Source organism: Prionailurus viverrinus, chromosome A2 (genome assembly GCF_022837055.1).
Source record: "Prionailurus viverrinus isolate Anna chromosome A2, UM_Priviv_1.0, whole genome shotgun sequence".
NCBI classification, from domain to species: domain Eukaryota; kingdom Metazoa; phylum Chordata; class Mammalia; order Carnivora; family Felidae; genus Prionailurus; species Prionailurus viverrinus.
This window is the reverse complement of record NC_062562.1, coordinates 8,725,923-8,745,934: the sequence shown is the minus strand read 5'-3', so window position 1 is coordinate 8,745,934 and position 20,012 is coordinate 8,725,923. Positions and strand designations below refer to the sequence as shown.

The following is a 20,012-nucleotide window of genomic DNA, read 5'->3' as shown; positions in this document are numbered from 1 at the left end:
AGGTGCACCCAGCACCTGTCAGGGTCCCCGCTTTCAGCAACTCGGAGACAAGTATCTCCAACATTGGTGTCTGGGGGCAGGGCACCCCCTAGTGGCCATTCCCAGCAGTTCAAGGGCCATGGTGTCCGAGGTGGGCAGGGTCAGTGGCTTCACCATGGTACTGATCAGGCTCTGCCTTTCCTTACGCTTTGGAACCCCACTATTCTCGGAAATGATATTCTTCCCGACTCGTAGGGCCACTGTGACACGTGTTGTAACAGGTGACAGGTATAAAGCTCTCCTCTTGGGGCTTGCCCAGCTCTCAGCCCTATTATCTACACTACTGCAAACGGACGAAACCAGCAAGCACTCCCATTCCACGCCTCGCTTGAAGCTGTGCCCAAGCTGTGCCGGGAGCAGCCAAGGCTGGAGTTTTTCTGTCCAGGGATCAGGTGGTCCTGGTTCGGGGCGGGGGAGGGGGGGTAGGGGACACACCTCAGTCTCAAAATTTGTGTTATTAAAAAAAAAAAAAAAGGAAAAAGGAAATACAATATACGGTTCAATAAATAGAAAAAAAGTTACAAAACGACATGATTTTGTCCTTAATTACAAGAGGAGAAAAGACAGAAGGGGTGATTGGTCTGGGACACTCTCCCTCTTCCTCCCTGGGCCAAGGTGGGAACGGGAGACCCAAGAGAGTCAGCAGCTGAGATTGAGACACAAATAGAAAGGCTAAATGAAGGGAAATAGGGAAAGGGAGAGAGTAAGATGAGGGGAGGAGCAGGGACACAGAGCAGGAGAGAGAGAGAGAGCCAGAGTCGGAAATGCCAGGATGCCAACCTGTCTCCTTTCCAGATCTGGGGCGGGGAGTCCCTGGCTCTCCTGCGCTCGTCTCCCACCCCCCCCCACCCCCCCCCCCGACACACACCAGGTTTGGAGGACAGTGTGAGCCTGGCTCAGTTCCTGAGTTGTATCCAGTGACTAGCAGGTAGGGGGAGGGACAGTAGTGACCCCTTGAGCCTGCCCTGGGACCTTGGCATCCTCGGGAATGGGAGTCCCGGCCGGAAGGGGGTGAGGTATGTGGCTGAGGCCTGAGGCCTCTTCAAATCCTTCAGTGGGAATGAGCCATTGGTCCCAGCTGGGCAGCCTGGAGGAGGCCCTGGGATGCAGAACGGGGCCCCTGAGGCAGTGAGGGGAGGGTACAAAAGGAGATTTAGATGCCCTAACAGGAGTCCCCTGGCCACCCAGAGTGGGGTGTGGGGCGGTCTGCTACGCTGGCTTTAAGAGCCACTTTCTGGAATGTCCTGCCTCGAAGATCCCACCCCCACCCCCAGTCCAAGCCAGGCCTGCCTGTCTGGGGAGGGAGAGCTTGCCTATTGCTTTTGGGGTGCCCAAGGCGGGGTCATACCGGCTGCCCAAGCACACACCCCCTTCCGGGCCCCTGGGTGGCGGTATGGCTTCTGATCCTCACATCTCGCACTCACTTGCACACTCCTAGGCACGCGTGTGGCAGGAAGCCACCCCCCCGCCTCCCCCCCCGCCCCCCCAGCAGGCCTCCAGGGGATGGCAGGCAAGATCTCCTAGCTGCGGCCGGGCTCCTTCCCTGACTTAATACTGAAACGCCACGTGGGCCTCCAGCGCCGAGGCCCTGGATGGGGCGCTGGTGCCGCGGAGGCAGGGGTGAAGGGGGCCGCAGCCCCTCAACCGAAGCGCTCCCGCACCAACAGCATGAGCTTTTTCTTGCCCTTGTAGGTCTGTTTGAGGTTCTCCAAGAACTGGGCGAACTGCAGGTGCCCGTCAGGCGCCAACAGGAAGGTCTCACGGGCCTGGCCTAGGAACTCGATGAAGTCACCGTAGTGCCGCGGGCTGATGTGCGTGAGGCGCGAGTGGCTGGTGGCGATGTAGGCCGCCACCGCGGCGTCCAGGAGCTGGCAGAGCGGCGCCCGGTCAGTGCCCAGCGGTTTGGCGGCCCGACGGGCCCCCAGGGGCCCCAGGCCAGGTGCCGAGAGGGTCCAGCGGCGCAGGATGTCAGAGAGCATGGGGGCGCAGTGGATGCTGCGGATGATGAGGGGGACGATGGCAGAGAGCTCGTGGCGGCCCAGCGAGTGGCTGAGCGAGCAGGCCCAGAGCACATCGTTGACGGCGGGGTGGCTGTCCTGGTTGAAGGCGATGCTGAGCTGCGCCAGGGCCAGCGTGGCCAGCTTGTACGCCCGCAGTGGGAGGCCACGGTGCTCCATGTAGCGGGCCACGGTGAAGAGGTGGGCATGGCCCAGACCACCGGCCGCGGCGTCCAGCACGATCTGGTAGGCCGCCTCGAAGGCCGCGTGGTTCTTCTCGCACAGGGTGAGGGCGGGCAGGGCACAGTTCTGCGGGTCTTTCATGGCGCACTGCAAGGCCAGGGTGCGCGCACAGGCCCAGAGCTCCTCCCGCCGGGGCGCATCCAGCTGCAGCCGCGACAGCGTGGCGTGCGTGGTGCCTGTCACCGCCACGATGGTGGCAGCCTCCACTGGTGTGAATAAGGAGTACCAGTTCTGCATGATATTCATCAGGGCCTGGGGGCCTGGGGGGAGGCAAGAGGGCAAAGCTGGCCGGGAAGAAGGGCGGGGACTCCCAGGTGCGGGCACGGATTTGCCCTGATGCGCCGTCCCCACCACCCAGGGCTGAAGACAACCCCTCTGCCGCCACCCCAAGCCTGACGGAAGCCGCACCCCACCTTTCCAAAGGAGCGGGGAGCAGCGGGGCCGGGTGGGGAGAGGGCACGCTTTGGAGGCGCTGTCCCTTCTCCAAGCCACTTTAGCCTGGCCGGCTTCTGGGCCTCTGTCCAGCTCTGTCCCCCCACAACCCCCATCGCACCAGCCTGGCCCTGAGCTCGGGCTGGAGTCATGGAAAAGGCCCGGCCTCTCTCTCATGCCTGCCTGCCACCATAGGGAGACAGACGGCAGGTTCACTGGGGGACTCTCACCAATCTCTGTGGCACAGCTGACCAGCCAACGCACCATCTCCCTCCGCCTCCAGGTCATGGTGTTCAGGGTCATCCGCATCACCTGCAGCGTGGGAGGGGACAGGGAAGGGGATCAGGGATCCTGAGGGGCCCAGGAGACTCGGAAGTTAAGGGCTGAGTCAGTGAGCCACACAATCTGGACACGTGGCCTTGCCTCCTGGGGCCTTAGTTTCCTCGTCTATAAAATGGGGATTAAAGGGGCGCCTGGGTGGCTCAGTCGGTGAAGCGTCCAACCTCAGTTCACGTCATGATCCCGCAGTTTGTGGGTTCAAGCCCCGCGTGGGGCTCTGTGCTGAGAGCTTGGAGCCTGGAGCCTGCTTCGGATCCTGTATCTCCTCCTCTCTCTGCCCCACCCCTGCTCATGCTGTCTCCCTCTCTCAAAAATTGAAATAATAAAAACACTAAAAAAATAAAAAGCTCCTGCACAGTACTGGTTGCTTCAAAGCGCTCAGCCCAACGCCAGCCATTACTGTTACTGTTATTGTTGGTGTTATTCTGAGGCCCCACGGAGCCCACCCCAGACAACCAACCAACCTGCCCCTTCTCTCTAGAAAGTTCCATGCTCCTGTCAGATTTCCCCCTGGAGGCCCAAAGCACCTGCCCCACAAGTCCCACCTTCCCTGCTTGCCTCTCCCCCCGGCTCCGTCCCCAGGTCCTGTCTGGGGGCTCTGCCTTCTGAAGGCTCCTAAACAGTGTGTCACATCTCTAAGGGACCCCTCCCTGCTCTCACCTCCCAAATACCCCCTGCCATGCCTCCACTCCCCCACAGGAGGTTGTTCTGTTCTGTTCGGGGCTAATCCTGCCTTCTGCAGCCCCCCTGCTTGCCAGTTCTGGGAAGGTCCCACCCCATCCTGCAAGCCTGCCCCCAACTGTTCCCTATCCTCCTATTTTACTTCGCAAGCACTCTGAGGCCCCGCCCCCTCCGGGTCCCACACCCGGCTTTTGACTCCTCACCTCCAAGCTGCACCCCTGCTGGCCTCTGACTTGCCCCAGCAGGACAGCCCTTGCCCGGGCGGCCCCTGGGGACGGCCCCAACTCGCAGGCCCGGCCTCGAAGACCTCAGACTCAGAGGTGGCTCCTCACCTTCAGGACCCTCCCCCGGGCCCCGCCCCCTCCGCGGTGACCTTTCCTTCCAGGCCGGTTCCCAGCAAGCCCCGCCCCCAAGCAGGCTCCTTATTGGCTCTGCTCCCTCAGCTTCAGCCCCGCCCACCCAGGGGCCCTAGCCGCGAGCACACCAGCCCCAGGCCCCACCCCAAGCCCAGCACCCTAGGCTCTGCTGCTTTTTGTGGCCCACTGGCTCACCTGCGGGACCCGGGACCCGCATCCTTGTCCTCAGTCACACCTCCAGAAGTGGACTGTCACCTTCAGACTCTGCCACAGAGTCCCTCGCTCACAAGCCCACCCCAGCTGGTGACCCTTCTCTCATTCCCAGACAGGGCTCCTCGCGGCCCCGCCCCCAGGTGTCGCTCACACGCAGGCGGGGCCCCAGGCAGCCTTTCCCCCCACCCCCCCTCCCCCGACTCCCGCCCACCTGCAGGCCCAGTTCCAGCGCAATGCCCAGCAGCGTGGTGTCCGGAGGCGCGCTGGCAGGGGTGGCCGTCTTGCAGGCGTCCTGGGCCAGCTTGAAGAGCAGGGCAGGCGAGTGGATGTTCTGCTGGATGGAGCCCAGCACCGCATGCAGCCACTTGGGGTCTCCTGGGGTGAGGGAAGGAGGAGGGCAGGGTCAGCACACCTGGCACCAGACCCTGCTGCCGCCTGACCTGTTCACACAGCTTCCTCCCCACTCGGTGCACCCGTGTGAGGAGGGAGAAGCACCCGGCAGTGGTTCCGTAAAGATCCAGACCGCTCTTGGTACTCCTTCACCCGGCGGGACAAAGCCACAAAAGGACCCCTAATTGTCAAGGGCATTGATTCTGGACCCCGAGCACCAGGGTCCCAATCCCTGCCTGGCCATTCACTAGCTGTGTGATGCTGAGCAAGGTGCTCCACCTTTCTGTGCCTTGGCTGCCCCATCTGTAAAATGGGTTAAACTAACACTATGGTACCTGCCTCACGGGATGGGGAGCCGACACTTGAAAAGCTTTAACAGGGCAAGAGCTATAGAAATGTGAGCTTTTATTGCTGTTATTATCACCGGCCCCGATCCTACAATTCTGTCACTCCACTTGCGGCCACACGGGCCTCCTCTGTTCCTCAAACATACCAGGCACAATCTAGCCTCAGAGCCGTTGAACTGGCTATTCCCTCTGCCTGGAATGCTCTCCAGCCCTGGACTGCACCCTCCCCAGATTCATGGTGAAGCCCGGATCCCCAGGATGGTGGTATCTGGGGGTGGGGACTTCCGCAGGCACTGGGTCCTGAGGGTAGGGCACTGTGAGGGCATCAGTGTCCTCCTGAGAAGAGGAAGAAATTGGAGCTCTTTCTCTGCCAAGGGAAGACACAACAGGAAGGTGGCCGTCTGCAAGCCAGGAAGAGAGTCCTCACTGGGAACCGACCAGGCTGGCACCCTGATCTCGGACTTCCAGCCCCCAGAGCCGTGAGAAAATAAACGTCTGTTGTTTGAGCACCCTGGTCTGTGGTTCTGTCATGGAGGCTCCCGGTGACTCGGAGAGCAGATATCGGCCATAGCTCAGGCCTCTTGGCTTAAGCATTAACCTGCTTTAGGCACCTCTTACTGTCTTGCTTACTGAGTAACATAACTGTTTACCTTGCGCGTGGTCTGCCCGCCCCCACTAGAACGTAACATCACAGGGCGCGGGATTCGGAACTGTGTTGTGTGTCCCTAGCGCCCGGGGCACTGCCTGGGCCATCTAGGAAGTGCTCAAGGAAAACTGAAATCCGATGAAGGAGTAAAAAGGAGAGGGGAGGCGTGACAGAAAGGAAGAAAGAGAAGGCAGAGGGGGACAGGGGGCAGCCGCTGCCCTCACCCTTGGCAGCTGTCAGCATGGCAGAGGCCAGCTCGCATTGGCGGGTCTCCAGGTGGCCAAGGATGAACCAGCGGGGGAAGCGGTTGCTCATGATGGAGTCCAGCGGGTTGGGGTGAGGTTCTCCGGCTGGAAACGCGGTCTCCAGTACAGGCAGCCTGGGGCAGGGGACGGGGAGAAGCGCAAGATGTTCACCAAAGTACTGCTGATGCCCTTCACAGTTGATTAAATAAATGATACTCTATTCATATGCCAGGGCCAATAAAAATGTGAGGTTATTTGTGTCCTGATGCGGCCCCTGTTAGCCTTTCTGTCACCCCTACTCTGTTCCAGGTACTGTTCCCCTCAATGTCCCTCAAATACAATGAAGCACAGTCCGACCTCAGGGCCTTTGCACATGCTGCTCCCTCTGCCTGGAACACTCTTCCCCAGACATCCTTACGGCTTCTTCCTCACCTCCCTCAAGTCTTTGCTCAAATATTTTTCAGTGGGCTCTTCCATGGGCCCCCCCCCCCCACACCGTGTGAACTTCCCACTCCCAACTTCTCCCAGGGCTTCTTTGCTATAGGTCACATCTGACACACAATATAGTTTACTATTAATTTCTTTTTTTTTTTTTTTGTTAATTTTAAAGTTTATTTGTTTTGAGAGAGAGAGAATTCCAAGCAGGCTTCATGCTGTCAGGGCAGAGCCTGACACGGGGCCTGATCTCACAAATGGGGAGATCATGACCTGAGCTGAAATCAGGAATCGGATGCTTAAATCGACTGAGCCACCCGGGCCCCCCTATTAATTTCTTGATTGTCTCTCCCACCCCAAAACCTCAGCTCCATGAAGGCGGGCATTTGTGACTATTTTACTCACTGCTGCATATCCAGCAGCCAGAACAATGCTGAGCACACAAATGTTTGGGGGAGGACTTTACGTGCCCACTACGGCATATTGTTAACCGGCTCACTCTCTATAGATGTGGTTTATATTTAGAAAGTCCTTCTAAGTTGTCAGATGGGATCAACAGCACAGAAGAGGAATCAAGACTATTCTGGTTTCAAATATTACTGAAGTTTCCTCAACATGTGACTCTGGACACACTTTAAGTGTGTTTACGTGTCAAATGGGGGTCAACAGGGGCGCCTGGGTGGCGCAGTCGGTTAAGCGTCCGACTTCAGCCAGGTCACGATCTCGCGGTCCGTGGGTTCGAGCCCCGCGTCAGGCTCTGGGCTGATGGCTCAGAGCCTGGAGCCTGTTTCCGATTCTGTGTCTCCCTCTCTCTCTGCCCCTCGCCCGTTCATGCTCTGTCTCTCTCTGTCCCAAAAATAAATAAAAGTTGAAAAAAATAAAAAAATAAAAAAATAAAAATAAAAATAAAAAAATGGGGGTCAACATACTTATTTCTCTAGGTTGTTAAGATTACACGAGGTGCTGTGAGCCATGGATTTGGACCAGGGACCGGCACCGTTTCTTTGCACGAGTCTGGACAGCCGGTATTTTTGGCTGTGCAGGCCATTCGGTCCCAGTCCCAACGACTCTGCCACTGCCACGTAAATTAGCCACAGACGATACGTAAATGAATGGGCGTGGCTGCGTGCCAATAAAACTTTACTGCTGGACACTGAAACTTGAGTTTCGTATACTTTCCATGGGTCACAGAATATTCTTTTATTTTCAAACACTTAAAAATGTAAAAACCATTCTCGTCTCCTGGGTTGTATGGTAACAGGTGGCAGGCCGAATCTGGCCCATGGGCTGTTAATTTGCTGGGTCCTCCTTAGATATCCACAGCTCTTCAGAGATGATTCTTTCCAAATATTCTGGAAAGATGCACCCTAAATGGGATCGTCTGAGACCGGGGACAGAAGGCACTTTATTTGTTGGGCATGGCTTAGGACACAGAGGGCCTCTAAAAATTCCGCTGGGGCTGCCGGGTGGCTCAGTCAGTTGTGTCCAACTCTGGATTTTGGCTCAGGTCATGAGATCAAGCCCCACGTCAGGCTGAGCGTGCAGCCTGCCTGAGATTCCCCTCGCCCCCTCTCTCTCTCCCTCACCCTCCCTCTGCCCTCCCCTGCAGGCACTTTTTCTCTAAAAGAAAAAAAAAAAAAAGTGCAGGTGCCAAGAAAGAGATACAGGATGCATCATGGGTGTAAACGGAAGACCAACTTTCAATTTCCAGACCATGGGTTTGCCGAAATCTTGATTCTTGTGGGTTAGATAAGCAGAAAGTAGTGACACGGCTTGCCTCGGAAGAGATTTGGGTAGGTTGGGACAAAAATGTCTAGAAAAGGACTCTGAATTCTGTGCCGTGTGGGTATCTCTCAAATTCAAGAGCATAACACCCATGCATATTTAATAATCAAAAGCACAGGGCAACCGGGCTGCCAGCGTGAGGGAGACTGAATTAAGCAGGCTGCTAGTTCAGGCGGGAGGACGGGGCTCCAAGGGCGCCTCTCACCCTCCAGTCCGGCCCGGTCCCCTGGGCCAGTCCCCAGCCGCCCCTTCTCACCTCATGGCTCGCAGCGCGAGGCGGTAGGCCAGGTCAGGGTCGTGGGGCAGCAGCGCGGTGAACAGGTAGCGGGCACAGGTGTGCATGGGCACGCTCTCCCGGAAGAGCACCTCTCCGAAGCCACTGAAGGGACCCGCTGCAGGGGCATGCTGAGCTCAGCCCCCAAGTGAGGGCTCGTCTCCGCCCCTCCCCAGGCTCAGAGTAGGGGATAGGCTGGCCCCAGGACAGAGGGGCAGGGGCTGGGGGTTAAAGAGGTCCCGGAGATGGGGGTGCAGGGCCGAGTCAGAAAAGCGCCGGAGAATCCGAAGAGGAGACCCGGCCTCCCCCTTGGTAGGAGGCAGGACTCAGATACGAGACGGGGCCGCACCCGCTCCAGGGGCGGGTGGGGGCCTCAGAAGGCAGGGCCACGGGCAGAGCCACTGAAGTCCAGCTGGGCATCAGGGACCAGGCTCCTCGACTCCAAGGTGGGAGAGGGGCAGCGCCTCAGAGGCCACAGCGGCTACTGGCTGCCGGAACTTTCTCGGGAGCAGGGCCAAGGGCCGGATCTCACCTTTCAGGCACTGCCTGCCGAGCTGGGAGCGAACTACGAGGGCCGAGAGCCGGGTCTCGAGATCCGGCAGCAACCGACCACCGCAGGTGGGGGGAGGGACCCCGCCTTCAGGAGCGGGCTGGGGGGGGGGGGGGGGGGGGGAGGGGCCTCACCTTCCAGCAGCAGCCCGGCCTGTCTGCGCAGCACCTGCACCAGCCGCTCGTCCAGCTCCACCTCCTCCAGCAGGGCCAACAGCTGCTCCTCGCTGCGCACCACCTTGTCTTGGGCGTACAACCCCTCGGGCAGGGCCCGCTGCTGCCCCAGGCCCAGCAGTGCCACCTCGAGGGCCAGCGCCAGGTAGGACTCCCCAGGGCTCCCGGGCACCGGCACGTGCTGGTAGGCCACCTTCCGCTTCTCGGGGCCCGAGTCTGTGGGACACGGGTTTCAGGTTTCAGGACCCGCTTCCTGGGACCCCAGCGGCTCTTCACCTCAAGCGGGGGGTCTGGGGGCTTAGGTTTAGGGGGAACCCAGCGGCTCCCAGCTCTAACCAGACACTTCCTACCAGCAGACACGTAGGTCTATATGGTGGCCTCGCCGTCAGGAGAAGCGGAGTCTACGGGCTGCTGGCACCGGTTAGGGGTGTGGCCAAGGATAAGGGTGCGGCCCCACTTTCTTTTCTCGGGGTGCTGGGCCGGGGAGGGTGGGGGGATGCCCCTCTTCCTCCCAGGGGCCCCAGTGTAGGCACCTGGGTAAAGGGCGAGGGTTTCCTCCTCCAGGCGACAGGCCTCCAGGAGCGCCCTGCAGAGGCAGCCAATAGGGTCCAGGGGGTGGCCCACCCAGCCTTCCGTGTTGGTGATGCAGGTGTTCCCTTTCTGCAGCAGCTCTGCAGGCAGTATGGGGGGGCTCAGTGCCTGCCCCTCCACAAGCCTAGTGGGGGGGGGGTTCTGCCCTTGAACCCCTAGCCCGGCCTCCCAGAGCCTGCCCACTGCCCACCCACCCCGCAGCCATCTTCTCTGCCCCCTGAGCTCTGTAGCAGCCCTCACCTCCACAGCCTTGGCCTCCTGTCGCACAGCCAGACCTAGGCCTGACAGGTCACAGGATGGAAACTGGGTGCTTTCTGAAACACCTAACCGGTGCCATTCTCCTCTTCTTAATCCCTCCCATCATTTTCCATCTCACCCAGCTGTCCCGACCCCACGTGGCCACCTGCCCCATCCGAAAGCCCATTCTCCGATCTCCTCCCACTCCTGCCTCTGGGATCCTGCCCATGTTGTTCTTCTCCCTCCTGTTCCCCTGGAAAACCACAATACATCCCTAAGATGTACAGCTCTCAGTGGCTCTGCGGCGGGGCGGGGTTTCTCTGTGCCTCTAGGCCAGGCCAGAACTCTGCCGGGGTCCCAGATCCCCCAGGTTCCTGTTATACCCTGGGTTCAATTTCCTGATAAGTTGCCCTCCTGCCTCCCCATAGCCAGTCCACAAACAGGTTCTTTTTTTGGCCCATACACTGTGGCTTTTTTTGGTCCCCCTAATACGAATTTGAATTTGGTGCCCATGTTTAAAAATTTCAGTAAATTGGAGCCCGTGGGTGGCTCAGTCGGTTAAGCATCCAAATTCGACTCAGGTCATGATCTCACTGTTGGTGAGTTTGAGTCCTGCACCAGGGTCAGCGTGGAACCTGCTTCGGATTCTCTCTCTTTGCCTCCCCACTGCCCCCGCCACTCACTGTCTCATCCCCCAAATGAATAAACTTAAAAAAAAAATCACGGGTGCCCGAGTGGGTCAGTCCGTTAAGCGATTGACTTTGGCTCAGGTCGTAATCTTGCGGTTTGTGAGTTCAGGACCCGCGTCGGGCTCTGTGCTGACGGCTCGGAGCCTGGAGGCTGCTTCGGATTCTGTGTCTCCCTCTCTCTCTGCCCCTCCCCTGCTCACGCGCTGTCTCTCAATAACAAATAAACGTTAAAAAAAAAAAAAAATCAGTAAATTTGCACATCATACAATCCAGATTTCCGGCCTGTCTTGAAAATCTGGGCACACTGGGTCCACGTTCCTGAAAGACTTGTGGCTGGTGCACCCATCCTGTTCCACGGGAGCTGGAAGCTTAGAAACTACACGTCCCAGGCTCCTTTGCGTGAGGTGCAGAGGCTGGGAAAGGATGAGGCTCTTCTGCAGCCTCCATGAGCAGGTGTGTGACTGTGCAGGGCACAGACACAAGGGCTTGCCAGAAGGTTCCGAGTGTCCTCCTGGACGCAGCCCACAGTGCAGCCACAGGCTGCTGAGCTCAATGTCAGCAGTTTGCGGTAATCCCTGTACTTCGGGAGTTCAGGTTCTTGAACCTAAGCAGTGGTATCCCTGACTCTTAATGCTGCAGCCCCTCCAGTAGTTTTGTGAGGCCTCAATCCCCTGTATTAAATTCTTTTCGGTTCCCGACACCTTCGGCTGATCTGGCTTTCCCGGTGGGACCCCGAGCGGTACCCACAGATGTCAGGGTTGCCACAGTGCCCAGCAGTCGGCATTTGTGTCTAGAGCCCCAGGGTAGTATGACAGTCGTGGCACCCACCTTTTTTCTGCTGCTTGTAGCTTTCAAGCTGATGCCGTCGCTGCAGCCGGAGTGAGTTCACTATGGCCCCTGCCAGCCGCAGGGCCTGACGGGGGTATCCATGGGCACGCAGGGTGTCCACACGGGCGCACGCGGTGGGGAAGGGCTCACCCAGCCACAGTGGGCGGCCCTGGGGGTCAAAGGTTGGCTTTTCACCGCCCATGGTGCCTGTGAGGCTGGGGCCGTAGGAGTCGCTGGCCAGGATCCTCTGCAGGTGAGTGTCGCTCCAGTGCAGCGACCCAGCCTGCAGGGCGCGGCCGAAGACGGTGTGGCGGGAACCTCTAGCCCCCACCTCCTCTTCCTCCTCCTCCTCTGGGCCTGCGGGAGAGGCGCCCAACATGGCCTGGTAAGGGGGCCTAGCACTCGGGGCTGAGGCCAGCTCCCCTGACCGGGTGCCAGCTGGGAACTAGGCTCTGGGCTCAGTGATGGCTCTGTTGGAGGAGCTGTTACAGCCCTTCATGCCAATGGACAATGGAGGTGGAATAACTGTCCACTGGTCTCTCTGTCCGTCCTGCCCCTTCCCTGGACTCCATTCCTCTTTCTCTCTCCGTCTCTACTCCCACCCCCATTCCTCACTTTCTCCTCTCTCTCTTCCTCCGTCCCTCCATCTTGACTCTACCTGTCTCTCTCTTCTCAATAGCTTTTTCCTTTTCTCTCTGTCCCCCCACCCCTGCCTCCATGGCCAGGAGAGCAGCCCAGAACTATAGGCGCCTTAAACATTTCACTTCCTGTGACTCAGGCTGCCTGCCGCCCCTGCCTGGGCACTCCCTCCCTCCCTCCTGCTGGCAGGGGCTGGGAGACCCTCTGCTCTCCCCCAGAGCACTGTGATGGGGAGACTGGGCACCAGGCCAGCTTTTTGCAGGGGGAATAGCAGGGACCCCTCTCCTACCTCGGCTGAGGGTCATGGTGGGCTGCAGGCTGGGCTCGTCAAAAGAGTAGTTGCCCTCTTCCAGCGGGCACACGTCCAGCTTGTCCCACTTGCCAAGCAGCTGCAGCCAGCTCACTCGCTCCTCTGGTCTGCAGTGGGGGCTCAGGACGACACACACCCACAGGGCCCCTGGGGAGGGAGGGCGGGTGGTCAGTGTGGGCACGAGGCAGGCTCAGCGTTCATGCCAACAGGAACGGGCACACACCTGTGGAGTGCCTAGTGCGTGCCGGGCACTGGTCTCTGCTGACCCCTCATCTCCAGCCTCTGAGGTTGCAACTGATAGTCTTTTCGCCTTACAGCCCAGAGAGGTAAAAGCAGTTGCTCAAGGTCACACAGCTGGGAAGTCAGGACTGGAACCCAGACTCTTCCTCTTGCTGGTTTTGTTTTTTTTTTTTTTTTTTTTCCCCTATAGCACTTATCACCATCTGTTTACAGGGGTCAGCAAACTACCGCCAGTGGATAAAATCGAACCTGCCACCTGGTCTGAACGGCCCGCGAGCTACGACTGACTTCTATGTTTTCAAATGGTGAGGGAAAAATAAATCAGAAGAAGATTTTGGGACCTGTGAAAATTACGTGAAATTCACATAAATAGCCGCTGTAAACAAAACTGTATTGGGACGTTGCCACGCCCATCTGGTGATATGTCAGGGGCTACTTTTCCACGACAACGGTCAAAACTGAAGCTGTGGGGGCGCCTGGGTGGTGCAGTCGGTTAAGCGTCCGACTTCAGCCAGGTCACGATCTCGCGGTCCGTGAGTTCGACCCCTGCGTCCGGCTCTGGGCTGATGGCTCGGAGCCTGGAGCCTGTTTCCGATTCTGTGTCTCCCTCTCTCTCTGCCCCTCCCCCGTTCATGCTCTGTCTCTCTCTGTCCCAAAAATAAATAAAAAAACGTTGGAAAAAAAACAAAAACAAAAACAAAAAAAAACCCTGAAGCTGTGACAGAGACAAGTGCCCCGCAAAGCCAAAGCCACAGACAGTCGCCCTTATGGAAAAGGTGTGGTCAGAGGGGTTGGTAGTATTTGATAGGATTTTATAGCGTTTAGTGTCAGCTCCAAGAGGGCAGGTATTTAACCTTTGTTTTCTGCTGCAGCCCCAGCACCCGGTACAGTGCCTCTTACATCAGAGGGGCAAATGAGCAGAGAAAGGATTCAGGGGCCAGACCCTAATGTCAGGGTGGGCAAGACCTGGCTGCCAGGGCCGCCGCGGGAGCGGGAGCCCCGGGTCCAGTGCGCCGCCTCGGAACAGGCCTTACCCAGCTCGTCCCACAGCTGCCGGCACTTGTCGGTCATGCCAGCGCCCTGCTGCCGCCACAGGGCCAGGCGCGGGTCCTGCAGGAACTGCTCGGTCATGAGGATCAGCATGCGCGCCCCGTTGGAGTCCCGCATGCGCAGCATCTCCCGCACCTGTGCCGGGATGGGGGCGGGGCGGAGTGGTGAGGAGGGGGCGGGGCGCCGGCACCTCCCAGGCCCCGGCCCCGGCCCCGCCGCGCGCCTGCGCAGCACCTTGCAGAACATGGAGCGCAGCTGCTGGCTGGCGCCGTAGTAGCCGCCGTTGGATAGCAGCTGCTTCACCTGCTCCTGGATCTGCTCCTCGTCCAGGTGCCAGCAGTTGGCATCCTCGATGCCTGCGCCCGCTGTGGGGTCTGGGGCACCTGCGGGGACGGAGGAAAAGTGAGGCCGGGGTTTCCAATCTTCCACCAACTCCCATCTGTCCACCACCCTCGGTCTACCTTGATCCTAATCAAAGCCCATCCCCCCTCACCGATGCGGTCAATACCACCCACTCCCCATTCACCCACCATCCTACATGATCATTCGCTCACCCAACACCCCACCATTCCCAATGGCCCATCCATCTCCCTACCGTCCATCCTACGCCACCCTCTCCCAGCCCCCTGTAGCTCCAAACCCTCCCGGAGCTCACAACGCCTCCTGGTCTGTCTCCCACCTGACACCCACCCACGTCCACATACCCTTCATGCCCTCCACCTACCCACACGCAGGCCTGCTCCTGTGATCTTGGCGCACCCCCACCCGGGGGCTGAATCTCCCGGTTGGCTGATTTCCAACCATTCACTCATCTGCCCGGGGTCAGATCCAGGATCTGCACTTAACTGGGTGTGTGACCTTGACTTCAGGCCATGGCTCCCCACCCCGATTCAAGGATCCGGGGGACCTAAGGATTCCATGGCAAATGCCTGCCTCGAGGCCACCGAGGTGGCTGCAACTGAGGGCGCGCCGCCCCATCAGGCCCCCGGGTGCCCTCACCGTGCACCAGGTTGATCTCGGAGCCCAGCAGGAGGATCTCATCAGCCAGGCGCTGGGCAGTGGGCAGCACCTCGGTGTGGTGGGCGCTGATGAGGTACTGCACGAACTTCTGCAGCTGGTCTCGGTTCATCTGGGACAGCGTCTCAGAGATGGGCAGCCGCAGCTCCACCTGGCGGGCGTGCCGAATTCGGTAGAGCGACAGGGCCACCACGTGGGCGCAGTAGAAGAGGTCCCGGTTGTCGCAGCCGCAGCTCACAGATGTGATCTTGCAGCGGTCAAAGCTGATGGAGACGTGGTAGAGGCGCTCGGGCTCTCCGGGGCCCCCGGGCTCCCGGATGTTTCCGCTCAGATGGAACCCTAAGACCAAAGCCAAACCAGCCGCCCGCTGTGTCACCCGGGAGACGGGGGTGCTGTCCATGGTGCAAGGCAAGACCCGGATGCAAATCCCCGCGGAGGAACCTAGAGCAAGCCACTTAACCTCTCTGTGCCTCGCTTCCTCATCTGTCAAATGGGAGTGAATAGTGACATCTTCCTCATGCCTTTGTGATGAGGATGAAACGCTTGGTAAATGTTTAGAACACTCACTGTAGGTATATAGTAAGTCCTAAATAAATGCTGGCTCCTGTTCTAAATCTGAAGAATTTATAATGATGACGTTGAAGGTGGTTTTCTCCGCCCTTGGGTTACCGTGGATACAGCCTGGGCTCCGGGGGCCCTGTAACTTCCTGGGAAGATGACAGAGGCCTATGACACTTGGGGGTGAGGGGCCGATGTGGCAGGCGAGGGGCCAGGTCATCCCATCACCCCCTGCCCCTCCCTGGCCCCTGGGGAGCCCAGATGCCAGGCTTATCCAACTGGTTGGGCAGCTCAGGCCCCAGCCGGCCCTGGCTGCGTCACGCAGAGAGACAGTGGCACAGAAACAGTGGCTTCCTCATACCGGCTGAAGATGGCCGAGCCTGGGGTGGGCTGGGCCATGTCCAGGCAAGGGGGCCTCCAGGCTGCCCGGGTTCAGGGAGGACCGTCTTGGCCAAGCCCCTGCCTCCAGTTAGGAGAAGCGGCGCTCCCACATGAGAGGTGTAGCTTTCCAGGGCTTACCCCCTTTCGGGCTCGACCTCTACTTGTCCGCTCCTGAGCCCCGCTGCCTGGGGTCTAGAATGCTCTTTCACCTCTACTTCTAAACCTCTGCCCCCTACCCTCACCTGGACCCCACTGCCTAAGGCCTAAGACCACCCCTCACAGCTGATCTCAAGCTTCTACTCTAGGCCCCCACCTAAGCCTCGTTGCCTTAGGTCTGAGACCGCCAGACCTCTGATGAGAGCTCCCCCGAGTCCCTCTGCCTGAGGTCCAAGACTCCTCACCTCTGGCTCTAGATCTTTGCCTCCAGCCCTCACCTAGCCCCTGTGTCCTGAGGTCTAGGATCATTCTCACCTTTGGCTCTAAACCTTGGCCCTAAAGCATCACCAGGTCCCTCTGCCTGAGGTCTGAAACTTACCCTCCTTCTTGTTTACAATTGCTCCTTGACGCCTGCCTCAGGAGCGTCCTGGCTGAGGACTCCAGGGCCACCTTTGCCTTTAGCTCAGAATCCTGTACCCACCCCCAAGTGGACTCAAAGCCTGAGGTCTAGGGCTTTTCATCACTCTGTCTCCACCTCTACCCCAATCCCCATAGTGGCCCTCCACCTAGGATCTAGAAATAGCCTCAGCCCTCAGCCCTCAGCTGGTCCTGGCTGCCTAAGTTCTGGGACCTTCCTTCCCCTGCTTTCTAGTTCACCATCCTTCCTCCCAGCCGCATCTAAGCCCGCTGCCTGAGGTCCAGGCAGATCTCTGATCCTTAGCTCACAATTTCTTGCATAATCCTTCCTGGGCATGGAAGCCAGACATCTGGAACCTCCCCTCGCCCTGGCCCAGGCCTCCCTCCACTCCCTCCTCCTCCTCCTCCTCCTCCTCCTCCTCCGCGCCTGCTCTGGACCTCCTGGCCTCCCCGGCAGGGGTGGGGGCCAGCACTCACCCACTTGCAGCACTCGGTCTACGGCCCCGCTCTGCAGCAGGTGCAGCCCGCGGGTGAAGGGCACCCGGGCATCATGCTCGCCCTCTGGGGGCTGGTAGCCCAGCGACGAGTACATACATATCTCCCGCTCGCTGCGTGGGAACGACCAGAACACAATGCGCTTCTGGACCGGCTCTGGCACCCGGGAGAACCGCTCCTCAACCTGCGGGAAGGGCCGGTGGGTTAGAAACCCCGGCTGGAACCCTGGCTTTTGCCGCTCAGGAGTATGACTTTGGGCAAGTCACTGTGCCTCTCTGTGCTTGTTTTTTCAAACGTGTTGTGGGGATGTTAACAGCACTGCCCTCCTGAGTATCACGAGGATTAAATATTCATTTACACATGTAAATACGTTTACAATAACTCCTGGCCTGTACTTAGTGTTCCAGAACTTTCTGCGACCTCCTTCCTGGATACCAGGTCCGGGGGTCCTGCTGTAACATAGACCCACCTCCAAGGCTTCGAAGGGGCAAGAGAAAGGGAGACAAAAGCAATGAGAATAGTGATCAGGTCTCCATTTTCTCAGCCTACACTGTGCTAAATGCTTTATGTATGTGATTTCCCATAATTTCCATAGCAACATCTCAGTGATACTAGTTATCATCCCATTTTGCAGCCTGGAGACTCTGAGGCTCAGAAGTGGGGTGAATTCACTTGTTCAGTCTCCCAGCTGGCAAGCTCCAGCTACCAAGACAGGCTCTGTTCTCAGTTTCCAACGGCCCACAGGAAGGGAGGGGTGTCCTCGTCACCCCGTGGGCTCTGGGCAGTGAACCAAGCCGACTGAGCCTGCGTTCCAATCCGGGCTTGCTAACTCACGGGCTTTGTGACCTTGGGCACGTTTCTCAACCTCTCTGTGCTCCAGTTTCCTCAAAGTGGGAGGGAGAACGACAAATCCCAGAGGGCTGCAGAGGACTCCATGAGCGAGAGCTTTCCTAGCACCAGGCCTGACCAGGGCAGGTACGTGGGAGACCCAGAGATGGTTTAGGATTGTGAGGGGTGGCAACCTCCCAGAGCCCCCAGTCCTGGGTTTCTGGGGGAAGTGGGTGGGCCAGTGACTGGCTGAGGCCTTGGGGATGGTTTGGCAGATGACTAAGGAGGGATTTTTCCAGGCCGTGAATCAGAGCCTGCCCCATCCCCACTTGGCGGCCCAGACTCATCAGTCCTGCAGACTTCCTAACTCTGGAGAGGCCAGGGAGCAAAGAACACCCCTCAAAGCCAGACAGAGGACAGAACCTATGGGGGCTGCAGAAGGCTTGGTCAGATCCAGGCCACATCTCCACTCTCCAGAGGCCCACTCTGAGGCTGGAAAAGGGGACTCTAACCTCACCAGCCCTGGGGCATCATGGCAGAGCCCTCAGAAACTACAGAGGTAGGGTTCCAGTGCACCCGTCCAGGTACTGTGACCCAGGCCTCGCCCTGCTGCTGATCCCCTGGAAGGACTGGGATGGCTGGGGGGTGGGGAGTAGGGGCGGGGGCAGAGGGAGGGCGAGCACTGGGGAAATAGGGGGATGTGGGAGGGTACCCTCACCCTGGAGGGGTTGGGAAGCCCCAGGTGGGAGGTGGTCTCAGAGGGAGGGGGGCAGGACCCCAGGGAAGGAGCTGGAGGAGGAGGGGGTTCCCCAGGAGACAGGTGGGTTCTGGAGGCACAGATCAGAGACAGAAAGGAGTATCTTGAGGCTGGGATCTGTAGAAATGGGGGGGAGGGGTTCTATTGGGGGTGTGGGGCAGCGATCTGGGGTGTCCAAGTGGGGGCGGCTTACAGGAGTTGGAAAGAGGAGTGAGGATTGAATGGGGTGCCGAGGATGAGGTGGGAAGAGAGGGACTACGGGGCAGGAGGAGAAGGAGAAGGAAGTGTCCTGAGCTGGGATCTAGGGCGCTGAGGGCATCTCTGTTCTTGTGGGCTGGACGGCAGGGATGGCAAAAGGAATGGGGGCGGGTCACAGGGCTTGAAGAAGTGAAATGGGAGGATGAGGGGGTGTTTCGGGGCGGACTTAAGGATCCTGAAGGGGATCTCTCTCTGGGAGTGTCTCATGTGGGGGCAGGTCCGAGACTGGGGGTTGGGCAAGGGGAGGAGAAGGCAAGTCGGAGAAGGGGCTGGGGGTGCGTCCCTTCCCCCCTCCACCCCCCCCCCCCCCGCCCCCGTCACCTGCTCGAAGGCCCAGCTCTCGGCTACTCGCTTGGCGCTGAGGTCCAGCAGCGCCTCGGGCCGGCCCCGGCCGCGCACGGCCCCGGCCCCGGCCCCGGCCCCGGCATCGCGCTCCTCAGGTCCCACGGGGCAGCCCCGGCTCCGCTTGGCCGCAGGGGGGTCCATCGGCCGGACCGGGGCCGGGGCGGGGCCTGTTGGGGGGTCGGTCCGATGCCCGCTTTGCTTCGCCGGATCCCGCGCCCCCTACCCGCCTTCCAGTTCGTCTTCCGCGCTCGGCCGCCCCGGGACCCCAGCCGCACCCACCCCCGCCCCGCGCCGGGCCGGCCGGGTGATGCGGCCCCTTTAAGACTCTTCACAACAATGAAGCTGCCTCAGTCGCCGCTTTATCCTCCGCCGTCGTCCCGCCCCCGCCGCCCGTCCCCATTGGCCCCCCCCTCGGCCTCCGAGGCCCTCCTCCACCATTGGCTGCACCTCCAGACTCATCCCTAAATTCTCGCTGTTCATTCGTTGTATGTGCTGCCTGTCTTTTGGAGGAAACCCAATCAGAGAGCTCATCGGGCTGCGCTGTCAATCATGGGGCACCTGCGGCCAATCACAGTAGGAGGACCCCCGCGGCGCAGGCCGTACGCGAAGTTTCGGGGCGGGTCCTGGGTTCATTCACAACATTCCTCTCCCGCCCCCCTCCGGCTGGACAGCGCGCCCCGGGCAGCTGGGGCTGCGCCCACACACGGCTTTGTTTACTGAGGGTCGCTTCCGGGCTCCGCAAGGGGACAATCAACAAGGCTCGGCCAGGGAGCGAGACTGAGCGGCGGGATTCCAGGGCAGCAGCTCGGCCCCTCCTCCCTCTGGGCTGTGTGATGCGAGAAACTCTCTCAGCGTCTCTGGGCGCGGAGTCAAGTTTTGATGTTCTGGGGGATGGCGGGGCGGGCGGGGGGCGGGGAGGATCACAGTCTCCTTGTAGAGCTCATGGGGGCTGCAGACCTCCTCCCTAGAAATAGAGCTCAACTCAAGCCCTAAGAGAGGAACCCCTAATCCATTCTATGCCCTGAACATTACGTCGTCATAGGCAGTTGCTGATTTTCGACCGGTTTTGAC

The 20,012-nt window shown here is 59.5% G+C and overlaps 1 protein-coding gene across 1 annotated transcript; it reads right to left on the bottom strand.

The window, feature by feature from the left end:
* Nucleotides 1-475: 475 nt before the first annotated feature.
* On the bottom strand, nt 476-19,756 carry ZSWIM4 (zinc finger SWIM-type containing 4). Its single transcript, XM_047827144.1, has 14 exons — nt 18,918-19,756; nt 16,736-16,937; nt 14,729-15,085; nt 13,964-14,112; nt 13,714-13,864; nt 12,419-12,586; nt 11,491-11,847; nt 9,679-9,816; nt 9,107-9,361; nt 8,405-8,540; nt 5,908-6,062; nt 4,512-4,675; nt 2,942-3,023; nt 476-2,539 (listed from the first exon to the last, which is right to left on the bottom strand). Exons 1-14 carry the CDS (start codon nt 19,080-19,082, stop codon nt 1,680-1,682), a joined length of 3,339 nt encoding a protein of 1,112 aa, XP_047683100.1. The 5' UTR covers nt 19,083-19,756; the 3' UTR covers nt 476-1,679.
* Nucleotides 19,757-20,012: the final 256 nt, after the last annotated feature.